This window comes from Castanea sativa, chromosome 5 (assembly GCF_040712315.1).
Source record: "Castanea sativa cultivar Marrone di Chiusa Pesio chromosome 5, ASM4071231v1".
Classification (NCBI taxonomy): domain Eukaryota; kingdom Viridiplantae; phylum Streptophyta; class Magnoliopsida; order Fagales; family Fagaceae; genus Castanea; species Castanea sativa.
In genome coordinates, this window is record NC_134017.1 from 63,165,858 (window position 1) to 63,189,712 (window position 23,855).

General features: G+C 36.4%; 3 protein-coding genes across 4 annotated transcripts; all 3 read right to left on the bottom strand.

The window, feature by feature from the left end:
- Positions 1-943: 943 nt before the first annotated feature.
- Positions 944-8,176, bottom strand: LOC142636318 (C2 and GRAM domain-containing protein At1g03370). Of its 2 annotated transcripts, XM_075810498.1 has the most exons (9): positions 7,412-8,173; positions 5,315-6,514; positions 4,760-4,942; positions 4,312-4,595; positions 4,078-4,194; positions 3,639-3,901; positions 2,513-2,681; positions 1,974-2,246; positions 944-1,861 (listed from the first exon to the last, which is right to left on the bottom strand). In XM_075810498.1, exons 1-9 carry the CDS (start codon positions 7,758-7,760, stop codon positions 1,670-1,672), a joined length of 3,030 nt encoding a protein of 1,009 aa, XP_075666613.1. In that variant the 5' UTR covers positions 7,761-8,173; the 3' UTR covers positions 944-1,669. The 2 variants fall into 2 exon arrangements, with proteins under 2 accessions (XP_075666613.1, XP_075666614.1); XM_075810499.1 differs by lacking the exon at positions 944-1,861 and having other exon boundaries at positions 2,071-2,246; positions 2,530-2,681; positions 7,412-8,176.
- Positions 8,177-16,368: 8,192 nt separating this feature from the next.
- LOC142635589 (uncharacterized) lies at positions 16,369-17,097 on the bottom strand. Its single transcript, XM_075809730.1, has one exon. The coding sequence runs from the start codon at positions 17,095-17,097 to the stop codon at positions 16,369-16,371; it is 729 nt and encodes a 242-aa protein (XP_075665845.1).
- Positions 17,098-18,299: 1,202 nt separating this feature from the next.
- LOC142636423 (farnesyl pyrophosphate synthase 1) lies at positions 18,300-22,815 on the bottom strand. Its single transcript, XM_075810657.1, has 12 exons — positions 22,587-22,815; positions 21,662-21,686; positions 21,394-21,509; positions 21,204-21,290; positions 20,989-21,105; positions 20,818-20,906; positions 20,234-20,285; positions 19,710-19,805; positions 19,241-19,285; positions 19,076-19,165; positions 18,927-18,998; positions 18,300-18,704 (listed from the first exon to the last, which is right to left on the bottom strand). The coding sequence occupies exons 1-12, from the start codon at positions 22,695-22,697 to the stop codon at positions 18,576-18,578; spliced, it is 1,029 nt and encodes a 342-aa protein (XP_075666772.1). The 5' UTR covers positions 22,698-22,815; the 3' UTR covers positions 18,300-18,575.
- Between the last annotated feature and the right edge of the window lie 1,040 nt (positions 22,816-23,855).

Here is a 23,855-nt window from a genome sequence, read left to right on the forward strand (position 1 = left end):
TCCCTTTCACTTTTGCTAATAAGAAATTTTTTGCCCCCTATAGATGACCACCACGTGTGCAGTCAAACTTGTTTTCTTATAATGAGTATACTTTTTATTTAATATACTATGGAAAAGCCTGTTTTCTTATAATAGCTTTAACATTTTTATTAATATATTGTCGCACCAGAGACTATTCTTTTATGCAAAATTTTTAATTGCCACCAGATTTTGTAAAATTTGCAAAAAAAAAATTAATTCTATACCAGGATGTTAATGCTGAGATTGGTGGGGACACCGAATTTGACCTATGAATGCTGAGACTTTTTATGATTTAATCCTCGTTTTTTTTCTCCTTAATATAATCAATTACAAGTGCATACTTCCCGTCAATGATGTAATTTGGAAGTCCTACTTATAGGCCATGGTGGAATTGTAAAATTTGGGTTCCTATCATACTTTGTGCTCATTTCAAACAATCCTCTTAAATTATATGTTTATAGTTTATTGCATGATACTATTTCGAAGAAAACGTTGGCTAAATATTTGAACTTGAAACTTTAGATATCTCTGTTGAAAACATTAGAATGTAACAGTTGAATTACAAAACTCTTGGCGTGTGTTGCTATTACTATTTCCCACACATTTAATAGTGAGACAGTGAATTGTGGAATTAGAGATATTTTAAAGAAAAATATTGCATGAATATATTTATTTAAAAATAAATAAATTCATAACAAAATAAAATAAAACAAAATAAAGAGATAGTCCACCGAAATGCGGAAACACTGACTCGTTCTGACAATGGAGGTCTGAATTCTTTGTTCAAATCAACTTCAAACCTCATAAGTACCAAATTCATGTAAAATAGTGAATGAGCATTTTGGTGGGACAATACCACCTACTACTTCCTCAAAGAAAAAACCATAATATAAATCCATAAAACACTTATGCACATCTATAATGACATAGCAACCTGCCAAAGCTTCTACATTTCTAAAATAAATTTATCGTACATACATGGCGTTACAGACAAAAGTCATATAAGGTATAACTATAAACTAATATATGACTATAAGGCTTCAGCAGCCTATCAAAATATCATTAATGACTACTAATTATACAAGTTAGAAATGCCAATCCTATTATTTGGTCTCTCTCTTTTGTTAAGCACCAAGCTTAATTCTGTATACGTTTGGACATCATCTGAAATTGTCCTGCCATCATGTTAAATACTGGTTAAATAAAAGGAGCAATGGATAGTTGCTCTATCTGGCTTGTGAATTGAAAATAAGGTCCAATAGATCCGTGTCTGTCAAAAATTGCAGCAAACTTCAGCCTGTTTTGATAGAGTACCAATCTCAACAAGAATGGAAAGTATCCAATCAATCTCTGCTAAATCTTAAGCTCCACATGTAAATAACTCCACCATCTGTGTGTTCTACTTCTACCAAATTAAGGATATTCTTGAATAAATTATTGCTGCAACACTAACATAAATCAAGGCTAGAGGGCACTTCTGCAAGGAAAACTTATGACCTGTCATGCAATCTAGCTTAAGCCTCCACCGAAGAAGACATTCACAGATATCATCACAGACACTGCATTGGGAAGGTGATGCCATACGAACCTCAGCTATCTCCAACCCAAAGTCAATATATCAAAATGCAAAATGCAATCAATCACTCCACTATCTTGCCGCAAATTCCTTTTCAATTACAGAGAACATCCCTTTCAGGCGATCTTGCAGGTTTTTCTGGATGTTCTTTGTAATCCTTTTCTGATGCTTAGTGCTTTTCAGCCATGCAATTCCAAAGAACACCTGTACATTACATTCCTTTGATTTTGAGGGTAATTCCTCCAATTGGTATCTAAGGTGAAGCTACAAAAGAAGAAATATGAAGGTCAATATTGCCTACCCAGGAAAGAGGGAGAAATAAGGCAAAAACAGAAAAAACAAAAGAACAGGATACATCAAGCAGTCTACATCATACATTGAAATTGTCGCCTAGTGGAATTCCATGGAGTGTCATGACCTCCTCAACAAGCCATCCATTTTTATCAGGTAGGGGGAACTTTTGCTGAGTACTTGTCACCTCTCCTCTATAACGGGAAATACATTTATCAAATCTGAAATGTATTTGTCTCTCGTAGACATCACCCTTTTCCGATTCCCATGGGGTGTTAGAATAGTCAAGACAACCAGATTTCTCCATAACTCTAGTCTCCAATTCACCCCCACTGAATGCCTCCATGAAGAAACTTGTCTAAAGTAGCCAACAAGACAAACTTGACGGTTAGAGATATAGGAAGACACTTATAATATATAAGACTAAAATAAAAAGGAAAGGAAAAGAAAAATGTAAATTTCTAGTTGCAAATTTAAGGATTCTGATTTCCTGGGATTAGAGCAAAAGCAAAATAAATAAGAACGGATCTGTTCCTATGGAGCCACGCATCTTAGTGCATCTCCGTAAAAAGTTCACATGGATATATAAGTACACAAACACACACACAGAGAGAGGTAGCTTACAGGAACAGGAGGAGTACATGAATAAACCTCAGACATGCTGACATCATCAAGGCCCAAGAAGGACCCACTCTCTTCAGCTTGGAGGATTTTGGCTTCAGATTCTTCTTCAACTATTTGCACCTTCTGCTCAGGACTCAAGGATCTAGCCTTCCATAGAGCCATAATTGTCCTATTGAGCACCATTAATTATTCAAGTCAAAATAGGATATCAAAACCTCTACTATTATTTTTGTTTTTTTCACTTTTAGACACTATTCTGTTAATATTACATAATTCTTACTTATCAAACATTCATCAATTAGTATTTAAGTGTTCTCTATTTCAAGACAATTAAGGATATCAATCAATGGATTCAATACATTAAAGCATGACTTCAGCAGTGAGAGATAGGATTGCTTTAAACACGTATCTCCTATATCTAATTGCTCTGCAGATGTTCAACATGATAAAGAAACATGAACAAAGTGGGTTGCTAATGAGGCCTGTGATGATCAACAGTATGCCTATGAGTGTAAAGGAAATGTTTTCTTGGGTGGCAATAAGATCAACCAGGCTCTAGTACAAAATTTTGTAGTCAAGAAATAACATGCCCATTGAATGAATCTGGTGTGAGGGTATTAAACAAACGTGGAAAGCAATAAGTGTTTTGACTAAGCATCAAAGCATTTAATTTTGTTCCCTGGCAATTATAACATTTGAAAACCAAATTTTTTTTGTATAAATGGACCATCATGGCCTGACAAAAAATATTATATGTATATATAATCATGGAATTATACAACGAAAGCAATTATAGGTTTTCTTTTTTTGTTTCCTTTCCTCACATTAAAATGACAGTATTTAGACATACTCTTAAGTAGAGCAGCTAACACAACCCCCCACACCCCCCCCCCCCCAAAGCAAAAAAAAAAAAACACAATGCACAAATAAACCAATAATTAAATATAAGTACTAGGAAGTTGCTTGGTCTAACATAAGTCTAGTTTAAGTTGCTAGACAGGCAACAGAGAATAACAAAACATATATTATGGCACAAATAGATGATATAGCTCCAAAGAAAATAGTAGAAACTCCATTTTTACTTAAAGAAGTGAATGTGTGACACTAAAATATCCCCATTAGTTACCTATGTGCTACATTAAAGGACACAAAGGACTGGAAATGGAACTTCAGCCTGCCTTCTGCATCTTGTGTCTTTGCACCATGCCTGGCATCCATACCTCGGCCAGGCCGAAGAGTCATTACAACAATTGGACTGCCCATTGATGACAGAGTAGGTGGAACAACCTGGATATCTTCTATATCCTCCCAAAGGAAAAAGAATTTTGTCTTATGCCCAAATAGATTTGTATGAAACCCAATTATTCTTGCTGAAAGGAACAGGCGACCCTGCACAGATATAACTGCAAGTTGATCAGATATAATTTGGAAGAATGCATCAGTTATGAGAGTCAAGAATGTTGATATTTAAGTTCTCTAACTACCGCTTAAAGATCGACATAATTAAAAGGATGTGTACAATCATTATTAAACTTTTCAGCATGATTGACCCACAGCAACAGCACCTGCAGGGGCATTTTTCGTTTCAGGTGGCAGGTAAAGTCATTGATGAGAAACTCCTCTGGTGGAAGCCCAAAGAGTTTTTGGAAGGCAGAATTTGTTTGAGGAGACCGCACATTTATCTACAAATAACTAAAATTAATAACTACAAACGTAGAAAGCCAAGTGCAAGGCAAAAAAAAAAAAACAGAAGCAGCACATAGGCAATGTGGATTTTCAAAGCAGAATTAGCCATGTACCTTCTTCCCCACCTCTTTCTCCATCTTACTTAAATATTCTTTAACAACATTGCCACCTTTTGTATTGTTCAAGAAAATTCTTAAGTGAATCTTAGATTGGCAAGCCTGAGCTAACTTTCCTTGAAGAGGAACCCAAATATCAGCTAGATCTGATATATTATTTCTCAGAAAATTGACTTCAGCATGTCCCAAAGATGTAGCTTCATCAAAAGGTCCATCAAAATCATAAACTTCCATGTCCAGCACAGAAGGAGGGTCATCCATTGCATCAAATTCAAATATTTCTACAACATGATCAAAAGAAAAAATAATCAGATTCAGATTCAGATTATATTTGGATGAGGAACCAAACAGAATTTGATCCAACTATGTGAAGATCAACACAGTTACAGAAAATAACAGTTAAAGACCTAAAGAGAACACTGATGGAGAAGAAAATAACATTCACCATTCCATTGAGGATTAGACTTCTGGAATTTGATTGAGCTGGCTCTAGATTTCCCATTACAAGTAAACACCACATATGGATCAGAGGACCCACTTGGATCAACGGCTGCTAAACTACTTCCTTCAATCAAGGCAACAGTTAATAACCAGCCATCTCCTTGTGCTTTGACTCCATGATCACTGCCTATTATTGAGTACAAAAAATAAATCAAATTTCAAAACGAAAGATACAATGATATGTAGACATACAGATATAGGAGAATAAGGTGTTAGATGTTTAGGCAGTTGATACACTGCAAAGGTATGCAAATCGCACTGTCTCCATGAAGGAGAAGACAACAATTAGAAGATGAACAAATGCCAGGAGTAATTGTTAAATCAGCATTCAGCTCTCCATACAAGTTGAAATTTAATTTAAAGTATGCAAGCAACATTCATTTTTAGTAACAATGACAATATAGAAAACCTCAGGCTTTAAGCTGGGGACAGAAGATATGCTTAGGAGACGAGCTTGTGACCACGAATCAGAAAGGGAAAATCTCACAGGTTATATTACCTTTTTGCGCTCTGGCCTGCATAAAGCGCGAAATCAACCCCAGTAGCCGTTCACCTTGAAGAACCAGGACACCACAGACTATGAATTCACCAATTGAATCTGGCAAGTCAAGTCCGACAAACTCAAGCCCTTGAAGTGTGCTGGGTGTAGCCAGCCAGATGTGAACAAGCACATACAATCCCATAATAATAGTGAAAAACACATTAAAATTTAAAAAATACTGTACAGCCAGCTTCCAATCTGACTGGGGCTCCACCTGCAGTGATGCCAAGACCTGTTCCTTATTTGAACCAAGTTCCTTAGAGTCAATTAGCTTAACATTCTGAGATAATACAATTGCATACTGCTCAAAGCTTTCCTTTATACCTTGTCGAGCTCCATTTTCTATCATTCCTTTCATCATGGTGCTTTGAAGAAAATTTACTCTCCAGGATACTACCAAACGGGAGGATTGTTCTCCTGATGGTAGCTCAGGCCCAGGTGTAATGCAGTAGAGCACTTCCACCTTAAAGGTGCTCCCATACATGACATCAGGAGTGCTCACGATTGCCAAAACTGCAAAAACCTTCCCATCAGCTTTCAGATACGTTTGCTCCTCAGTGGCTTTCACAGCTTTGATTAATTTACTTGGAGCCTTAATGTACGTGACCACTCTTTTCAAATTCTCACCATTATTTTCAAATTTCCAACATCCTTGTTGCAGTTCTGTAGTTCCTTGCGCTTCTGCCACTGATTTCGGAAAACTTGAATCAAGTGAAAAGAGTAAAGAGTTCAGGTCATGTGGTGCTATCTGATACAATTGGTCTAAAACCACTCCTCCTGGTAAATTGCTTGGGGTTTCACTTCCTTGATCCCTTGTCTCCATTGTGCTCATCACTTTTTCAAAAGTATCAGATGAAGACTGATCCTCATACTTGTTCTCATAAATCTCGGGTCCAGCAGTTTCAGGTGGCTCTGACCCGTCACTGTAGGTGGATGAGGATGAAGCTGTATCTGAATGTTTATTGAAAATCAGAGCAAGTCGACCAGCTAAGGACTTCTGTACGCCAGACTTGTCTTCCTTAGAGAAAGCAATTTCTTCTAGTCTTAGTGAAGGTGAGTTTGATGAGCTATTGACTGACCTTGAAGGTGATTCACCATTACAATTCAAGTTTACAGATGAATTGTTTTGAGAAAAATATATTGTTAGAAGAATTTCACCTGCAGAAAAAAAAAAAGTAAAAATTACAATTTCATTGACTAGATTAAAGACTACAAAACCAAAACTACTTCAACCATGTTATGATTTGAATCCTTAACTTCCAACCTCAGAAGCAAATCTCTTGAAAGAAAAATCACAACTAGGCACCAAAAAATATGCAATGAATTCCAAATTCTTAACTCAAACAAAAAAGCAAATATCATCTTCAGGACACCACTTTGATTTGTGTAATGGCAATAAGTAATGAAACCAAAATATCCACAAAAAAACCAGGAAAGCAAATATCAAAAGCTCATAAAAAAAATGCTTCAAAAACTCAATAGGAAACTTGAGCCAATAAACAATAAAATATAAAATTGTCAAAAATAAACAAAGAGAAGACAAGAGAGGACAAAAAAAAGTGCATAGAGCATTAACGTGGTTCAGTTTTAGTAGCATACATCCACATGCAATGTACAAAACCCAAAACCTAAAAGGCTATTTTTTGTTGTAAAGTTCTGTGTGTCATTATAGTAATCTTCAACTAAAGCTCATAAACATACTATAATCACCCAATGCATACTTATACAATGATCATGGCAACTCACATAAAAGAAGAAAGTACAATGCTAGAGAAGCAACTATTTTCACAACCTTTTTAACAACAATAACTTTTTTCACGACTTCCTAATGCTAACACGACTTCACTATGCAACAATTACAATAGGCAATGTCAGGAGCTGTCAAAAAAAGTGCTAAAAAAATTGTGTCCTACACTTATAACTTATTGAAGAAAAAACCCAAAACTTAAGAACCCAATTAGCGCCCCCCCCCCCCCCCCCCCCCCAAAAAAAAACAAAAAAAAACAACAACAACAACAAAAAAGAACACAAACCCAGAAACAGAAGACAACATACCACAATCCTTGTTCTTGGACTTCTTGTTCTTGGGTTGCAGAGAATACCAACAGGGACCAATTGACTTGTCCTCTGAATCAAAGACCTTGGAAACAGGTACCCTGAGTTGGCCAACAAAGTCATCGTTGAAGTACTTGTCCTCATCCAAAACACAAACCACTAGCTCCTCATTCAAGTCATCAACCCGGAACCCGAATTCCTCACCCCATTGCGGATTCAAGCTCTTCTTCACCACTTTGGTCTTAAACTTCTGCCTCCCAAGTTGTATCTTCACGTACGGATCACTCAAACCGTTCAGATCCATTGCCGGTATATTCCGAGCCTCAATTACACGTACCTGTAGCCTCATTCTCAAGAAACTCCACAACTAAATTCAACAAAATTCAGTTTTTTTTTTTTCTCTTCTAATTACCCATCAAAACAAATTGGGTCAGAGAAATTTATATGGGATAATGTGGGACATGAGCTGAAAAAATTCTCTGATTTCTTCAAACCCACCAAAAAAAATTGAAATTTGAACAACTAGTCCAAAAGATTGAGCTTTTAGATGAACTGGGTATCCGAAAAAAATCATCGAAATTGGAAATTTACATGACCAAAAAATCACAAGAACCCTTAAAACAGGGTTATGGAATCATTACAGAGAATGTTTAGAGAGAGGGAGAGAGAGAAATGTCTCTTGATTTGAAAATAATAAATGAAGATTATGACAAATAGTCAAATATCCAATCCAAGAATTGAGAGCTGGAGAGAGAGAGAGAGAGAGAGAGAGAGACTCAATCCAATTTAAAGAATGAGAAAAAAAGCACAGACACTTTTTTTTCTGTCCTTTCTTTTTCTTTTCTTTTTTTGTTGCTTTGTTTTTCATAGAATTGGTTAGTGTCGCATACGACGTAGGACTTTTTTGACTTACACATATGACCGTTGGTAACTAAGTTACAAGTACAACTTACGCGTTGTTTCATTCACCTTTTGTTCCTGTTCTTGTTTTTTTTTTTTTAACTTTGGGGTTAAAAATGCTTTTTTCTTTCTAAATAAGTTCCTAGATTTGGCATGCCGCATGGATTACAAAATTGAAAGCAAGCATGTGAACGATTTGTTTATGGGTATGGAGTACACGTTTTGTCAAAGACCGTTTACTTTAGAAGCGTCTTTTTTCTTTTTTTTATTTATAGAAAAATAGAAGGATTGAGATTCTTAAATCAAAGATATATCACAAAATACTCTTTTTTGGTAACGAATGAACTATATTATTTTCTAGGCAAATAATTCAAAGGACACAAACAATTGAGAAAAACATATATATGTATATAAATAGACAAACAAGTGTGATTTTCTTTTTTTAAGCAAAAGTTTATCAAATAGAAACTTTGCAATAAAAGTAATACAATTGATTGATAAATTAGATCTTGAGTTCTAGAAATGTAACAAATTAAACCTACAACATATATTAAACTAACACAACATCATTCCACTTTAATGGTCAAAAAATTGATTTGTTATTTTCTGAAACTTGAGAATTTAATTTGTTACCTTTAAAATTATAAGGTTTAATTTGTTACGCCATTAAACTTAAAACTTTTCAAGTCTATAGTGGGGGTGTGCATCCAAACAAAATCGACATGCCCCCACTTGATACATTGGATTGGTCTTTTGTTAGAAGGTGGATTGGATTAGATTGGAGTTTTTGGGCCTTGAGTTGATAATTTTTTCAACTCATATAATCCCTACCCAACCCAACATATATAAGGGTTTTTTAATCACCCATATATTCATTTTTTTTTGTTTGATTTATTTTGGTAGTTTGAGAATTAGTTTTAATAAATTTGGAATAAAATTTAGGTATGTCATGTAAATTATAAGAATTTATTGAAAAGTTTTTATTAAATAGTTAATGGAAGCTCAATTTTTTATAAAATCATGAAATATGCTGGCATAACCCATCAACCCAATCCAACTCATGTGTGTTGGTTTGGTTTTTAGTTTACACATGTGATGAGTTAGATTGAATTGAGAATTGCTCAACTAATTGGGTTGGATTGAAAAAATCCTCATTCCAACCAACTCAACCCTTAACACTCCCTTGATCTCTTGTACTACTCTATTTATAATTCATGACATGTTCTTTGCGCTAGGAGCCTAGGATCATCCTGGATTTTGTGAAGCAATTGATATTCAAAGCAAAGGCAGGCAAGAATCATACATATGTTCCTATTTTGTCCTTTGATGCTAGGAGCCTAGGATCATTCTTGACATATTTTTTTTTATAAGTGACTTGATATTCTAAAGCAAAGGGAGGGAATAATTATATATATGTTCCTAATTTATTTTGTCCTTTAATGTGAGGTTTGTATCATATGTACTAAGAAGTTTGTCTGTTTCATATGGTAAAATTTCAATTGATGACACCTACTTCATGATAATTACTTTTTATCATTAAATCAAAAATACCAATTGATTTTTGGTGTAGGTGGAATTTTAACATCAAATTTCTTGCTTAATAACAAAAGATTTTACTAATTAAACTAATTGAAACTCACACATGTGCCAAGAAATTATAATCCTTGACTTAACTATTCGAAGTAATGCAATTGGACTTTTATTTTTGTAAAAATATTATAATTTAATTTTAGATGTTGGGGAAATAAAAAGAAAAATCAAGTACAATTTAGCGGTATGGTTAATGTTGGCACATAACACAACTTTGATTCATTATGAAACCTTCTTCTATATTCATGTGAACTCATTTAAGAATCATGATTTTAAATAAATTGAGAAATCAGTTCATGTCCATTAATGGAAGGGCAAATGAATTTGGGTCTTCTTCTTTTTTCCCACCCAAGCAAATGACTTCTGTGTCTATCAACAATTCAGGAAGCTAATTGACCTCAAAGTGTGAATGGCTGGTAGTCTAATATTCTAAGTAATCACTAACTTTCTAAGGTCAAAATTATAGTTGTAAAGCTTCATAGTGGTGGAGGAGGTACGGACACTCCGAGCCTAGTCTCGTACGTTGGGCACCTATAAAACTCTCACAAATATAAACTGCTAAACTCTATTCAGTAGGGCCATAATTGTAAAGCTCTTTACAAAAAATAAAAATAAAAATCATAGTTGTAAAGCATTAGTGGCAAATACAAAATATAAAATTTAATTACAATTGTTTGTATGTTGTACACAAGAATTTTCAATAAATCATATGGTTGAATTTAATTGTTTTTTAAAATATTTTAGTTTTTGTGTTTCATAGATCAATGCAACTATATGTTTAAAATTAGTTGAAAAACCTGATTAATTGTATCTAAGGTATTGTATCTTTAAAAAAAAATAATAATAATTATATCTAATTTTATCCATTACCTTATGTAGTGCATGATTGAATTTAATTAAAAAAAATTTGAGAAGAAATTAAGAATATATATATATATATATATATAAATATAAAATAAGCGTTGAGCAGTTTGTACTTCCACCGTTCAATGAGAGAGGAAGAGAGAGTTGACTATTAACAGTTATATATTTATTATTTGTGGCCCATTTTTGACCAACTTTACGTGTCATATGAAAATTTGTCTCCCGGAGCAATCCAAGAACTTTCCTGTAGAAAACTATAAAATTGGTAGCTGACTTATACACACATTGTATTCATATCATTTTCACATGTTTATCAAATTAAAAAAAAAAAATCACTTTCACATTATCTATCAACTATCATACAAAATTTATATGTTTATATTTCGCTTTCAATTAGTAATAAACTAATGGCAATATTATATTTGTAATTGTAAAAATAACATAAATAAAATAAATAGTTGAACGAATTCAGTGGGAAAATAATAACAATGGCACAATATGCTAATCATGCCAATGGGTCATGACTCTTTTGTTTTCTTCCTTTTTTACATTTTCTTATTTTGGGCAAGAATGAATGGTGCTTAGTAATAATTATAATATATAGTGGTTGGTGGACTAGAACTTTGAAAGTTGAAACGCGCCGTTAGGCTCTTTTTTTTTTATTTTTGATAGGAAACATTTAACTAGATTTCATTGATAAGGACCGAAGTCCATTGCAATTACATCATTTAAAATTTGGAGTTCAATAACAGGGGGAGTATCCTCCACTCATATTACACAATCATCAACATTCAAGGCATTCCTAGCGAGTAAATGAGCAGCAACGTTGCTATTCCTTCTGACATGCGCAATCCTCCACAATTTGAAGTGTCCTAAGCACCACTGTGAGCCTTCCACTATCTTTTGGATGGTCAAGGCTGGGATTGCAGACCCCTTTAGCGCATTCATCTCTAACTAAGAGCCTCCTTCCACCACAATATCCTTCAGTCCCAGGTCCCAAGCCAGCATTATACCTGTTTCAGCAGCTTTTGCTTCGGTTTCTAGAGCTCCCCAAGGAAAAACTATCTTCTTGCATAGTGCCCCCATCATCTGCCCTTTGTCATTTCTTATAACCACCCCAATTCCACAACACCTTTGCTCCCTAAACACAGCAGCATTAACGTTTACTTTGTACATACCTTGAGGAGGAGGAGTCCAATGTTTGATCCGAGGGGCTGGTTGGGCTTCTTGGCGCATAGTTAGGCAAGCTTCGCGAAATTCTGCCACATATCTCCTTGCTTCCCCTACAATAGTCTTCCCATTCTTGCACTTACCCCCAAACCTAACAAAATTTCTGTTGTTCCACAGTAGCCAAGCCGTGACAGCACTCCACCCAATCCTTCTCACTTGGAGATGCCATTAGCAACCACACTACATCAAGAAAATCCATTGGGGGGCAGCCTAGTCTGACAAGCTTGAACTTTGTCTCCTTCCAAGCTTCCTCCGCTACTTTACACCCCCATAATATATGACCCGATGATTCACCCTCTCCACACAGGTCACACTTATCCTCCTTAACTATCTTTCGGTGCATAAGGCATTGTTTCGTGGGCAGGACATTCTTGCACGCGCGCCAAAGGAAATGCTTAACTTTGTTTGAGCACCTCAAGCTCCATATAAGCTTCCATATAGCCTCCATTCTTGATGTATCAGAGCATCTAGGTCTACCTACACTTCCTTTTGAGCCCTCAAGGTACCTAACTGCAACTGTATAAGCACTCTTGATAGATAGGATACCATTGGGGGTTTTAGCCCACATTTGGGTGTCCGTCGGGTTCATGGGGCTAATAGGGATGCTTAGTATGGTCTCTGCTTCGAGGGGGAGGAAAATGCTTCTTACCAAGCCAACATTCCACTCAGCTTTGTCATGTGCTATTAGGTTGGCCACCTTCTCCCCAATATCCATTGCAAGCCTTGGAGAAATAATTTTGCCTGACTTTGTGGAAGGAATCCATGCATCCCCCCAAATCTTAATGCTCTTTCCATCACCCACACACCATCTAACCCCTTCCATTAACACTGGTTTGGTTGCCATTAAACTCCTCCAAATATAGAAGGGATTTTTCCCCACTTGGGCATCCAAAAAGGAGGAGTTTGCAAAATACTTTGCTCTAAGCACTCTATAGATAAGGGAGTTTGGTCTTTGCTATATTCTCCATCCTTGTTTGGCAAGGAGCGCAAGGTTAAACGCTTTTAAGTCCCGTAAACCCAGGCCACCCTCCTTCTTTGGTTTGCATAAATTTTCCCACGAAACCCAAGCGATCTTCCAAGCATTTTCTTTCCTTCCCCACTAGAAACCTCCAACCAATGAATTTAGTTCCAAGCACAGCGAATCAAGAAGTTTGAAGCAATTCATGGTGTAAGTTCGTGTGGCTTGTGCTACTGCCTTGATTAGGATTTCCCTTCCAGCATTGGACAACAACTTCCCCTTCTATCCTGCTATTTTCCTACTTACTTGGTCTTTGATGGGATTAAAAGCCTTTTTTCTTTCCCCTTCCCACCATCGGGGGTAAACCCAAGTATTTCTCGTCTTGTTGTACAATCTATGCACCGAAAGTGTCCTTCACCCCATTTTGGATATCAACCATTGTATTCTTGCTAAAGAACAAGAAAGTGTTGTCCCTGTTAATCTTTTGCCCCGACTCCTTCTCATAGGTATCTAAGACCTCAGCCACTTGCTTACATTCCCCCATTGTAGCTCTACAAAATATTATGCTATCATCCGCAAAGAAAAGGTGTGAAACCAGCGGAGCATGTATACTCACTCCCACACCCCTTAGTAGCCCCATTGCTTCCTTCATTCTGATCAACGCAAACGGCCCCTTCACACACAAAAGGAACAAATAAGGGGAAATAGGATCGCATTGGCGAAGGCCCCTTGATGGTGTAATTTTCCCTCTTGGTTCCCCATTAATAAGCACCTTATAAGATGCCGTTGTCACACACATCATAACTAGGGAGATCCACCTCTTGCTAAACCCCATCTTCCTTATAATGACCTTAAGGTAATCCCATTCAACCCAGTCATAGGCTTTGCTCATATCCAATTTAATGGGCATTAACCTTTCCTTCCCTTTTTTTCTTTTAGCTATTGTGTGCATGGTTTCAAAAGCCACCACCTCATTATCTGTTATGAGACACCCTGGAACAAAGGCACTTTGTGCTTCAATGATCACCTCATGCAGAATTTTCTTCAGCCTATTCGCCAAGACTTTCGATATTAGCTTATAAATTACATTACAAAGGCTGATTGGACGATAATTCGTAACCTTTTGGGGGTTTTTTTTTATCTTAAGGATTAAACAAATATATGTGTTATTAATGTCCCTTGGCATCACCCCTGTATTAAGTGCTTGCAGTACATAATTTGATACACTAACACCAACAATATCCTAGTATTTTTGATAAAAGATGGGAGACATACCATCATGCCCTAGTGATTTTGTGGGGTGCATTTGTTAGAGCGTTGGCCACACTTCTTCTGCCTTAAAGCTATCCAGCAGCACATTATTCATCTCAGGAGTCACCCTCTCACTCACTGCCTCCATGCTTGCTCCAAAGTTTGAAGGATGGCCTGAGTTGAATATTGACGAGAAATATTCCAAGATGATCTTCTCTGTTGCCCCTTGCTCCTCCTACCATATTCCTCCTTCATCCATCAGACCCCTAACCTTGCTCTTTCGTTGTCTTTGGCTGGCTGACGCATGGAAGAATTTCGTGTTCCTGTCTCCATTTTGCAGCCAAAGCACTCTAGACTGCTGGTTCCACATGATTTCTTCCTTGATGTGTAGCTCATTTATCTCCTTACGGACTGCATTTATCTCCTAAGCTGTTTCGCGGAGCATATTACAAGACTCAAGTTGTTAGAGGCGATCTTGTTTTTGTTTTAAGCTCTTATACACATTCTCAAATTTATTCTGATTCCACCCTTTCAGCTGGCTTTGACACCTTTCAATCCTTTCCTGGATAGACATAGCAAAGTCCTCCATATACGGGTTCCAGGCCATGTCGACAATTTCTTTACATTCTACCTCCCTCACCTACATTGCTTCAAACACGAACCTTTTTTTTTTCGCTTTTGCTGATGATTCTTATTCAGGGACAAAGCCAACAGAAAATGATCCGATGCCAACATCGAAATGTGGAAGACCTTTGCCTTGGGAAGAGCTGAAGCCATGCTTCGTTGGCCACCATTCTGTCAAGGCGGAGTAGTGTACGACGCTCCCCATACCGTCCATTGCACCATGTGAACTTTTTCCCCACAAAACCTAAGTCAACCAATCCACACATGCTAAGAGATTCTCGAAACTCCCTGATCTGGTTTGCATCTCTCTCCTTCCAGCCCAATTTCTCATTCGGATGCAAAATCTCGTTGAAATCCCCACATACCACCCACAGCATTACACATTAGGCATGGAGGGCTTCGATCAGTTGCCATGAGCTCTGCCTTTTGCTTGTATCCGGATGCCCATAAAACCTTGAAATCCTCCACAGACTCTCCCTTCCTTCACTGTGAACCACAACGTCAATGTGCGAGTGCAAACAACTCTTAAACCGAATGTTCGTGCCCTCCCTCCACAGCATAGCTAACCCGTCACTCTTACCATCACTCGGTACAATAATCTCTTAAGTAAATCCTAATTTCTGTTGAAAACCCTTCATCCTATCGGTATTTGCTTTCGTCTCTGCCAAGAACACCACCACGGGGTTTTGTTTCTTCGCCTCCTCTGTGATTGTACGAATTGCCGGAGGAGTCCCCAACCCCCAACAATTCCAAGCTAACACACTCATGTGGCTTGGCGGTGCTGTGCCGCAGCCACCGCCTCACCGCTAACCATATTCTCCTTCTCATTTGTGACCTCACTTGCCTGTATTTTTGCCTTCTTACGTTTAAAGCTTAGAGTATTCAGGTCTAGTTCTTGTAAGGGAACCACGCCCTTGCGTTCTGTTTTACCTGGGCAATCCTTCTGAGGTGGGCTTGGAGTGTTAACATTCCTAGCCAAACGCTTCCAGTGGCCATTCTTAGAGCCTAAAGGCTTTGTGACCCAGCCCTTTTCTTGGTTAAAGAACATGGCTAGTGGGCTTGAATCATCATCGGCCCAAGACCCAATTGCACCTGGCTTTAAGCCCAAGCCCTTACACCCAATCTTTTTGCCCTTTTCTTCTTTAGTCACATTCTCACTTTCCTTGCGCTTCGAAGTTTCCCAGGGCATCTCTCCCTCTAGGTCTGCTATGGGCAGTAAAGGAGGCACGCCTTCCTTTCCTTTTGGAGTAAGGTTCCCATTCTCTTTTTCCCTTGTCATGTTGACCTTACCCTCCCCATGAAAAGTCTCCTTTCTCTGGTTCATCATTTGTAGCTCCTCTGGACTCCCCCTAGGAGCAACCCCCTGACAGTGGGTCAGCCCAATCACGTGGGCTTCGTCGTTTTCCTCTCTTCCCTATCGTCGGAGTGTGTCCTCTACATGCTTCCTCCCTATCATCGCCCCCTTATTCATCCTGCCTTCCCTGTCGTTCTCTTCACCCATTCTTCCTTGATCCCAACCTCCCCATCTCCCTGGTTCACCTCAAAGCCAAGCTCCGTATTGCAATCCCTCGTCAATGGCTCTATTTTCCATGCTTATTTTTTCCGCACATTCCTTCACTCCATGATCCAATCTCCCACATTGGTAGCAAAAGTTAGGCAATCGTTCATATTTAAAGAACACCCATCTGGTCTCCCCTTTCTCAATTGTTACCTTCTTTCCCCTAACCAGCTTTTTCATGGCATCAACACGGACCCTCACATGCAGATATTTGCCCCATTGAACTCCTTTTTCAGGCACATCTACGTCAAGCACCATTATGATTTTTTCACCTATCTCCTTGCCAGTTTCTCGCGTCATACTCATCAGAGAGAGATTATATATTTGTACCCAAAATGGAGTCCACTTTAAAGTAATTTCTTTTGGAACTCTTTCACCCTCAAACTCTTGTAGAAGAATGAGCTGTTTTTCATAGATCCATGGACACGTCTCCATGATTCGTTTTTTATCCCTGCCATCACCAAACTCCACCAGGAACAACTCCTCTTCTATTTCAGAAACCAATAATCCCCTACTCGGTCTCCACAGCATCTTCAGATGTTTTCGAAGTGCATCCAAAACTATGGTACGCTGTGTGAGTATCTTCATCACTAAACAATTTTTCCCAATCTCCCTCGCCGCCCTTGTGCTATCACTCCCTAGGTCTATCCCTTCTCCCTCTTCTTCAGTAAACAATAACTTGCTCCACAGTGCTTCCAACTTGTCTGCCATCCTACTAAAAACACCCACTCTCTTCTCCGATGAAAGGGGTTACCTATACTGGTCTCACCGTACCACGGGAGATCACTTGAACTCTTGCAAAGGAAACGCAAGACTAAACACTGCTTCTACGTGCACAGAGCATGAGAGCACGATGTTGGTCAAGTCCAAACTGACCCATTAGGCTCATTTTAGTATTGGAGCATGAGTATGAATCATTTCCTACTTAACTTTTTTCCATTTTTGGAGAAGATTGATGAGTTGTTTAAACGATATGGGTAGGCCATTCACATTTGGTGATACCCAGTTTGAGCCACCATATATTAAAAAACAGTCCACATCTGACATTATCCAAATTTCTGGCGTCTTTGCTTAAAAAAATTGTGTTCTTTTCTTTGACATCCACAATTGGAAATTATTGGCCTTTCCTTTCCTCTGACATTTCCTTCTTTCACAATAATAATTTAATGGAGTCCAAATCTTCTGTCCCACTTTTTCTGCTCCACTCTATATTCCACCAATAAAAATTTGTCACGTGTTCACCTAATTAATTAAATATTATCATTATTGACTTATTAAATGCTACCGTTATTAATTAATAGCAGTATTTAATTAATTAAGTGAACACGTAACAAGTTTTTATTGGTGGAGTATAGAGTGGAGCAGAAAAAGTGAGACTCAATTTAATGAGTTCTAAATTCTAATTCAAATGAAATTTCCTCAATTCATACTAACAGAATAATTGGGAGGTATCCCTATTAAAAAAAAAAAAAAATGAAGGGTAGAAGTAGATACAGCATACTTATAAAATAGCATTTCAAGCTCAAATATGTCTAAATAACACCCCCAAAAAAATTTATTACTTATTTTTATCAAAAGGGGGTGGCAGTTTGTGATTGGTTTATAATAAAATGATATTAATAGGAAATTTATGTGAAAAGTGATATATTGCTGCAATAACAACTTATTGCCTTAACAAAATGTAAAGAGTATTGTGAGAAACATTGTATTCCTAACAATGCTTGGCAAACTCAGAGAGTATGCTTTAAAGGGAACTGTGAGTCTCTGACTAATTTTTATTTTCATTCTCTCAGGTTGAGCATTGAACAGGTTATTTTGTTAACAATAAAGAGGCTATAGATTGAACTGCTAAATTCTCTTTGCATGCATTCAAAAGGAATTCTTGGGTAATGTAGGTAGAAGCCCGTGAACAGTTTTTAATCAGATTGAAGGATATTATATAATCTGATTATGTAATAAATTTACTGGTCATTCACAAATCAACGTTACAAATCGAAAGTTAGGAACTACCAAGATTTATTTGATAGTAGAAACAAAACCAAGCAAAACCAGCAGCACTAAGATGTTTTTAAGAATAGGATACAACAACATTATTCTTCCTTGATTGGAAATACAAATCAGGATAAAAAGACTGGGAATATTCTGTATATTCCACCCTTTTGTCTCTGTCCTGGTTCTTCACTGATCCTCTATTTTTGCCTCTTGTAGATTTTACCCAAGAATGATTTCAACACTGCCTGCACTGCTTTGCTTGGATGAGCTTCAATAGAGGTAACCAGCTTCTCATAGCTCTTGCTCTCATATTCCGCAAATACACCCTATGAATTGGAAATAGGGACATATATATGATGATAATCCAATGGCCAAACAACATAAATCCACTGAGAATAAGCCAACATATTATTTCAACTTCTTGATGTGAAAAAATCAAGAAATGTTTTAATTTTTTTCCTTTCAAGCTGATGTTAGAGGAAATTATAAAATTTCATATCCCAAAAGCATATCTTAATTGAAATACTCTTTTAAGTTAATGTACAAACCTGAAGATCAAGCTCCTTATAGAGGGCCTTTACTTTTGCAACATTTGCCGGGTCTGGTTTGCCATAATTCTCCTGAAAACATAGTAAATGAGCAATTCCAATTTTGATGCGGGAAACAAGATAACATACAAAGGAAGATCCACTCTTACATGTAACGCTTTCTTTTGTTCCTCATTGCAAAGTTCCAGTGCTTTTACCACCAACCAAGAGCACTTAAAATCTTCAATGTCTGTTCCTATCTGATAGTACAAAGGACTCAAGTAAAAACCCAGAGTTCATCTGTTTATAAATAAATCCTTCAAGACGAATCTCACCTTGCCAATTGTTTCAGGATTACCAAAGCAATCCAAATAATCATCCTACAAAAGAAAAGAAAATGCAGACTATTGAAGTTGACAAAAATAAAGGTCCATCTGAGCAAATAAAGCATTGCTACACACAAACACACACACTCTTTGGTCTTCACAGGTAAACACTGTTGTAAATCTAGATAAAAATAAAAATAAAGTTATAACTCAAATTTCCTTTCATCAGACAAGTATAAGATAATAAGAATGACATTATATCTTTAAGCCAATATGGCTTTGGTTATGCGTACTAACCCAATTTAGAAGATATATATAACACTCCAAATGAAAAAATTATCATCGTTGAAAATCTATCAAATCATTTACACCTGTGCCTCTCCAAACTTGAAAGCTAAATCCAACAATTTATGTCTCAGACTCCCATACATATATGTGAAAACCAAATTAGAATTTCTTTCTGCTTTATAAAAATTACCTGTACTTGAAAGTAAATCCCCATGTCCACAAGAATGTTCTTCACATCAATATGGTTGTCCAGTTGCTCACCCGACATAAGCAATGCACAAGCAACCTGAGTGGATTGGCAGAGTTTTGGTCAATTAAAATGACAATGTCTCAATGACAAAGTTCAAATGAAGTCATCAAGATTAGATGTCATTGTAAGGGGTTTGGAGGGGGGGAGATATGGATACACTTCAACAACAAAAAAATTGGTCAACATTGTCTTGCCGACTTCCCAAATAATAAGTCTATATTGCATTTAAGTGAAGATCAAAGAAGTCTATACGTGCAGGAACAAGTAGCTAATGTGTTACTTCAAACTTCAGAGACCAGTTTTTTAGGGCTAGCAGAGGGCAATCTCAAACCAGACAGAAGAAAAAAAAAACACACAGATTCAAATTGATGTAATTCTCTCAAGAATACAGTACACTACAACAAAGAGGAGCACTAATTATCCAGGCAATGCATACTTTAATTGTGATGAGGATTTAAACTCACCGAAAGGTAAAATGAGTAATAGGCAGTTTTGTATTGAACAATGCGGCGGTGACTGCATAAAATTTCAACCAGTTTGCAAAAACATTAGATATAGAAAAGAAATCACAATTGTCATGAAAAATAAGTATATAAATTTTACAGCTTAAATAATACTACAAGAGAATTTGGATTTAGAAAGAGACCCATAGAGTCACATTGCAGAATGCATAAGCATCCAGAGTTGAAGCTACACACTAGTTTTTCCAAAGACAAGGAAATGCAATTATGTATAAGTTGTCTAAAGCAAGAAAGATGGATCAGTCTCAGTGCTGACTAGAATCAATTCTTAAAGTGAATATGTTATTGTCATGCTAAATATGACAACTTTTCCCTGCCATTAGTGTATTATTTTCTTGTTCAAATATAAACTAGTTTCTTGTCAAAATCTAAGCCAGGGTTCATAACTTATTCTCTTGCTGATGCAGAAATTTGCCTGCATTGTCTGGGTAGTCTAGAACTTGCATATGGGTTGGCTATTTATCTTATGCACAAAGGACTAAATACAGTATTTCCTTAAAAAAGATCTGTCATAATCTTTTACTCACAGTGACAACGTGTATTTGGATAGATCTTTCTCTCCCTCAATTGTAGTAATCAAATCTATCATTTGTCCAGAAGCAGTCTGAAACTCCACCTATGTAAAGCACAAGATAAGGAAACTTTAGCGTATAACCAAAATGAGAACTAATTAAGCAAAAGCTATGCAAATCAACTACCTCATTGAACAGATCAAGCAGATCTACATAGTATGGCTTATTCCTGAAGTGTTTCCTCAGGATCCTCGGGATATGATTTCGAAGTATAACCCCATCATTTGCTGCAATCAAACCAACCTAAAACATACATATTATCCCAGTTAAGTGACTTGCCAGCAATGTCCACCTCAAAAAACAATTGAAATTAATAGAACAAATTAATTATAGGCACAAACCTTAGGCACTCTGAACCAGCAAGGTTGACCGCGCCGTGTGTGAGAGTTATCCATGATGTCATCAAGAACAAGAAAATAGGCCTGAAGCTGCAATATTTTTATCACAAAACAGTATGTAATGTACCTGCAAAACAAATTTTAACTATGGAAAAAAAAATCTTTAAATAGGGGAGGCCTTCTATTGTTGTACCCATTCAATACACCAACCAAGAGAGCTAGCAAGAAAAATTTCCTCTTCAGTTAGTTCCTTTCCTTCTTTCAACAATTTGTAGCTGTCAATAACGGACAACCCCCGGTTCAACTTTCCTGCAAAATAAAGTATAACCAAAAGCTATTTCAGCAAGGTATTTTTCTTTTAAAAGTTCTTCCTTATTTCACCCAATTTCATTTTCCTTGATGGCTTTAAATTCAAAGCAGAAGCGCTGTTCAACATCTTTACAAAAATGCTTAATTCCTACCTCCAGGCACATTGTAGTCCAGCATCTGGAATAGAGAGAATAAACAAGACAGTGAGGAAACCAAATATAAGGTGCATAAATTTATGAATGACAATCACATGCACCCACATACACACACTTCAAGAGAAAGAGAAAGGGAGGGAGATTTTTACTATTAAGAGTATGAAGTATGAACTTAGTTTGAATTATAAACTAGAGGCACAAAAGGGAACTTTATGTTTAGGAACTAACGGAAAGTAATTAAAAACAGAAAATTGCAATGGCTACTGAACCTGCAGAAGTTTTTAGGAGAGGATATTAGGATTTAGAAGCGATAAAGACAAAGGGGTAAGTCTTTCAAGTGCTAGTAACAAATCAAAAGGCATTTGCTAGAATACCATACTTCTAATTTTTCAGCCTCCCTAGGAACATTTTGGTCTATGATCTACAATCACTACCTTCCCAACATATTGTGTATGGATTTAATAAATAACAGTATGAGAAAAACCTTCCCTATCAATCAATGTTGGGAAACAAAACAAAACCCAGAATTTACCATTCCATTCAAGGGCCAATCAGAATTAAACTAGCTCTTCCCTATAACCAAACCCATTTTGCAGTTTCAAGTGTAATTATGTTGGGTCAAATCTACAATTCTTAACTCTTAGTACATGAATATTACCATTTACCATCTCAATGTTTTCCAAGACTCTTTTAACAATATCAGTTAAACCGAATCTCTAGTACTAGTCATTCAAAACACAGTCATTTGCATTGATTGATTTGTTGAGGTTTCCTATAAAGTAATCAAATTATTCAAAAAATAAATCAACCCCATGACAAAAATAGAAACTTTATCCAATATGAAAGAGCAAAAAGAAGAGCTTGAATGATGAGAAAGCAAATGAGAAGCAATATAGGAATATGAGATGGAAAGGAAACGAACCCGCTCGACCCATTGACGAGAATCATCTGACCACTCAAAAGCAGGGTCTTCAAGGAGCTCTGATTTCAGAACGGAGTATACCTTCAGAAATGTTGACTTCAAATCCGCCATTGACACCCCCACGAAGAGCTTTCACAGAGAGAGAGAGAGAGAGAGAGAGAGAGAGTCAAAGAAATAGAAAGACAGAGAAAGACAGGTATTATGGCGCACTTCTTGTTTCGGAGTGAGCTATGTGACTTATAGATCGAACTCAGCTTATTATTTATAAAATGGACTGCATTTTCTATGAATTGCACAAGTTTGCCATTACTTATTACTCCTATTTGGGAATATCCATATTCTATAGGGACCCATATTCTAACTTTTGAGTTTATACTTTATAGTAAAGTATATATTTCATATGTTTACGACATTTTCACAACAAATAAGTTATTGCTGATTGTTATTATAGAGGCAAAAAAATAATCTTAGTGTTAGGTTCAAATTTGAACCAATAACAATTGACCGTTTATGATTTATTGTGAAAATGATGTAAAAATGTTGTAAATGTAGTATTTCTCAACAAAAGATAAGGGAATGTGTTGAATTGGCTCCACTTTTATATGTGTCACCTTTTTATTGATTTATAATTTATTTACCAACCCAAAGATTCAACACTTTTTTGTGATAGCGGGATAAGAATGTGTTGAGTGGATGCCCATTTAGTGAGCTTGTGTCTTTTAAGCAACAAGTAGAAAAGTTGATAAAGTGAGTAGATTCCTTGTGAGCTGTATTTGTGATTTTGTTCCTTATAAACTTATGATGTAGCATGTGTATCAGTGTATATGTGATTTAATATATAGTTTAAATAAATCTTCCTCACGTGAATTATCAAAAATATAAATAAAAAAAGACTTCCCTATGTTGAGAGATGCTTTATATGGTGGATATAGTTATAAATTCTTTTATTTATTCTTTTCTTATAGGCAAAGGAATTTGAGCTCGTAATGTTCACTTTATACACTTCCGAACAATTATACGTACGTTACTACAAAACATAGATACATATGATAGGTTAGTTAATTTTTTTAATAGAGGATTAGATTTTCAAAGCATAGTATAGTAATTTGAAAATTTTGAGAATTTGAAATTTTATAACTTTGAAAAATAACGTATTTATATTTTTTAAATTTATAAAAATCATAAACTCACTAAAGTCATCACATTTCCATCTACTAGATCAATCCCCCCACGTTAATTAGATCAATTGGTCATGTCTATTCACCTTAA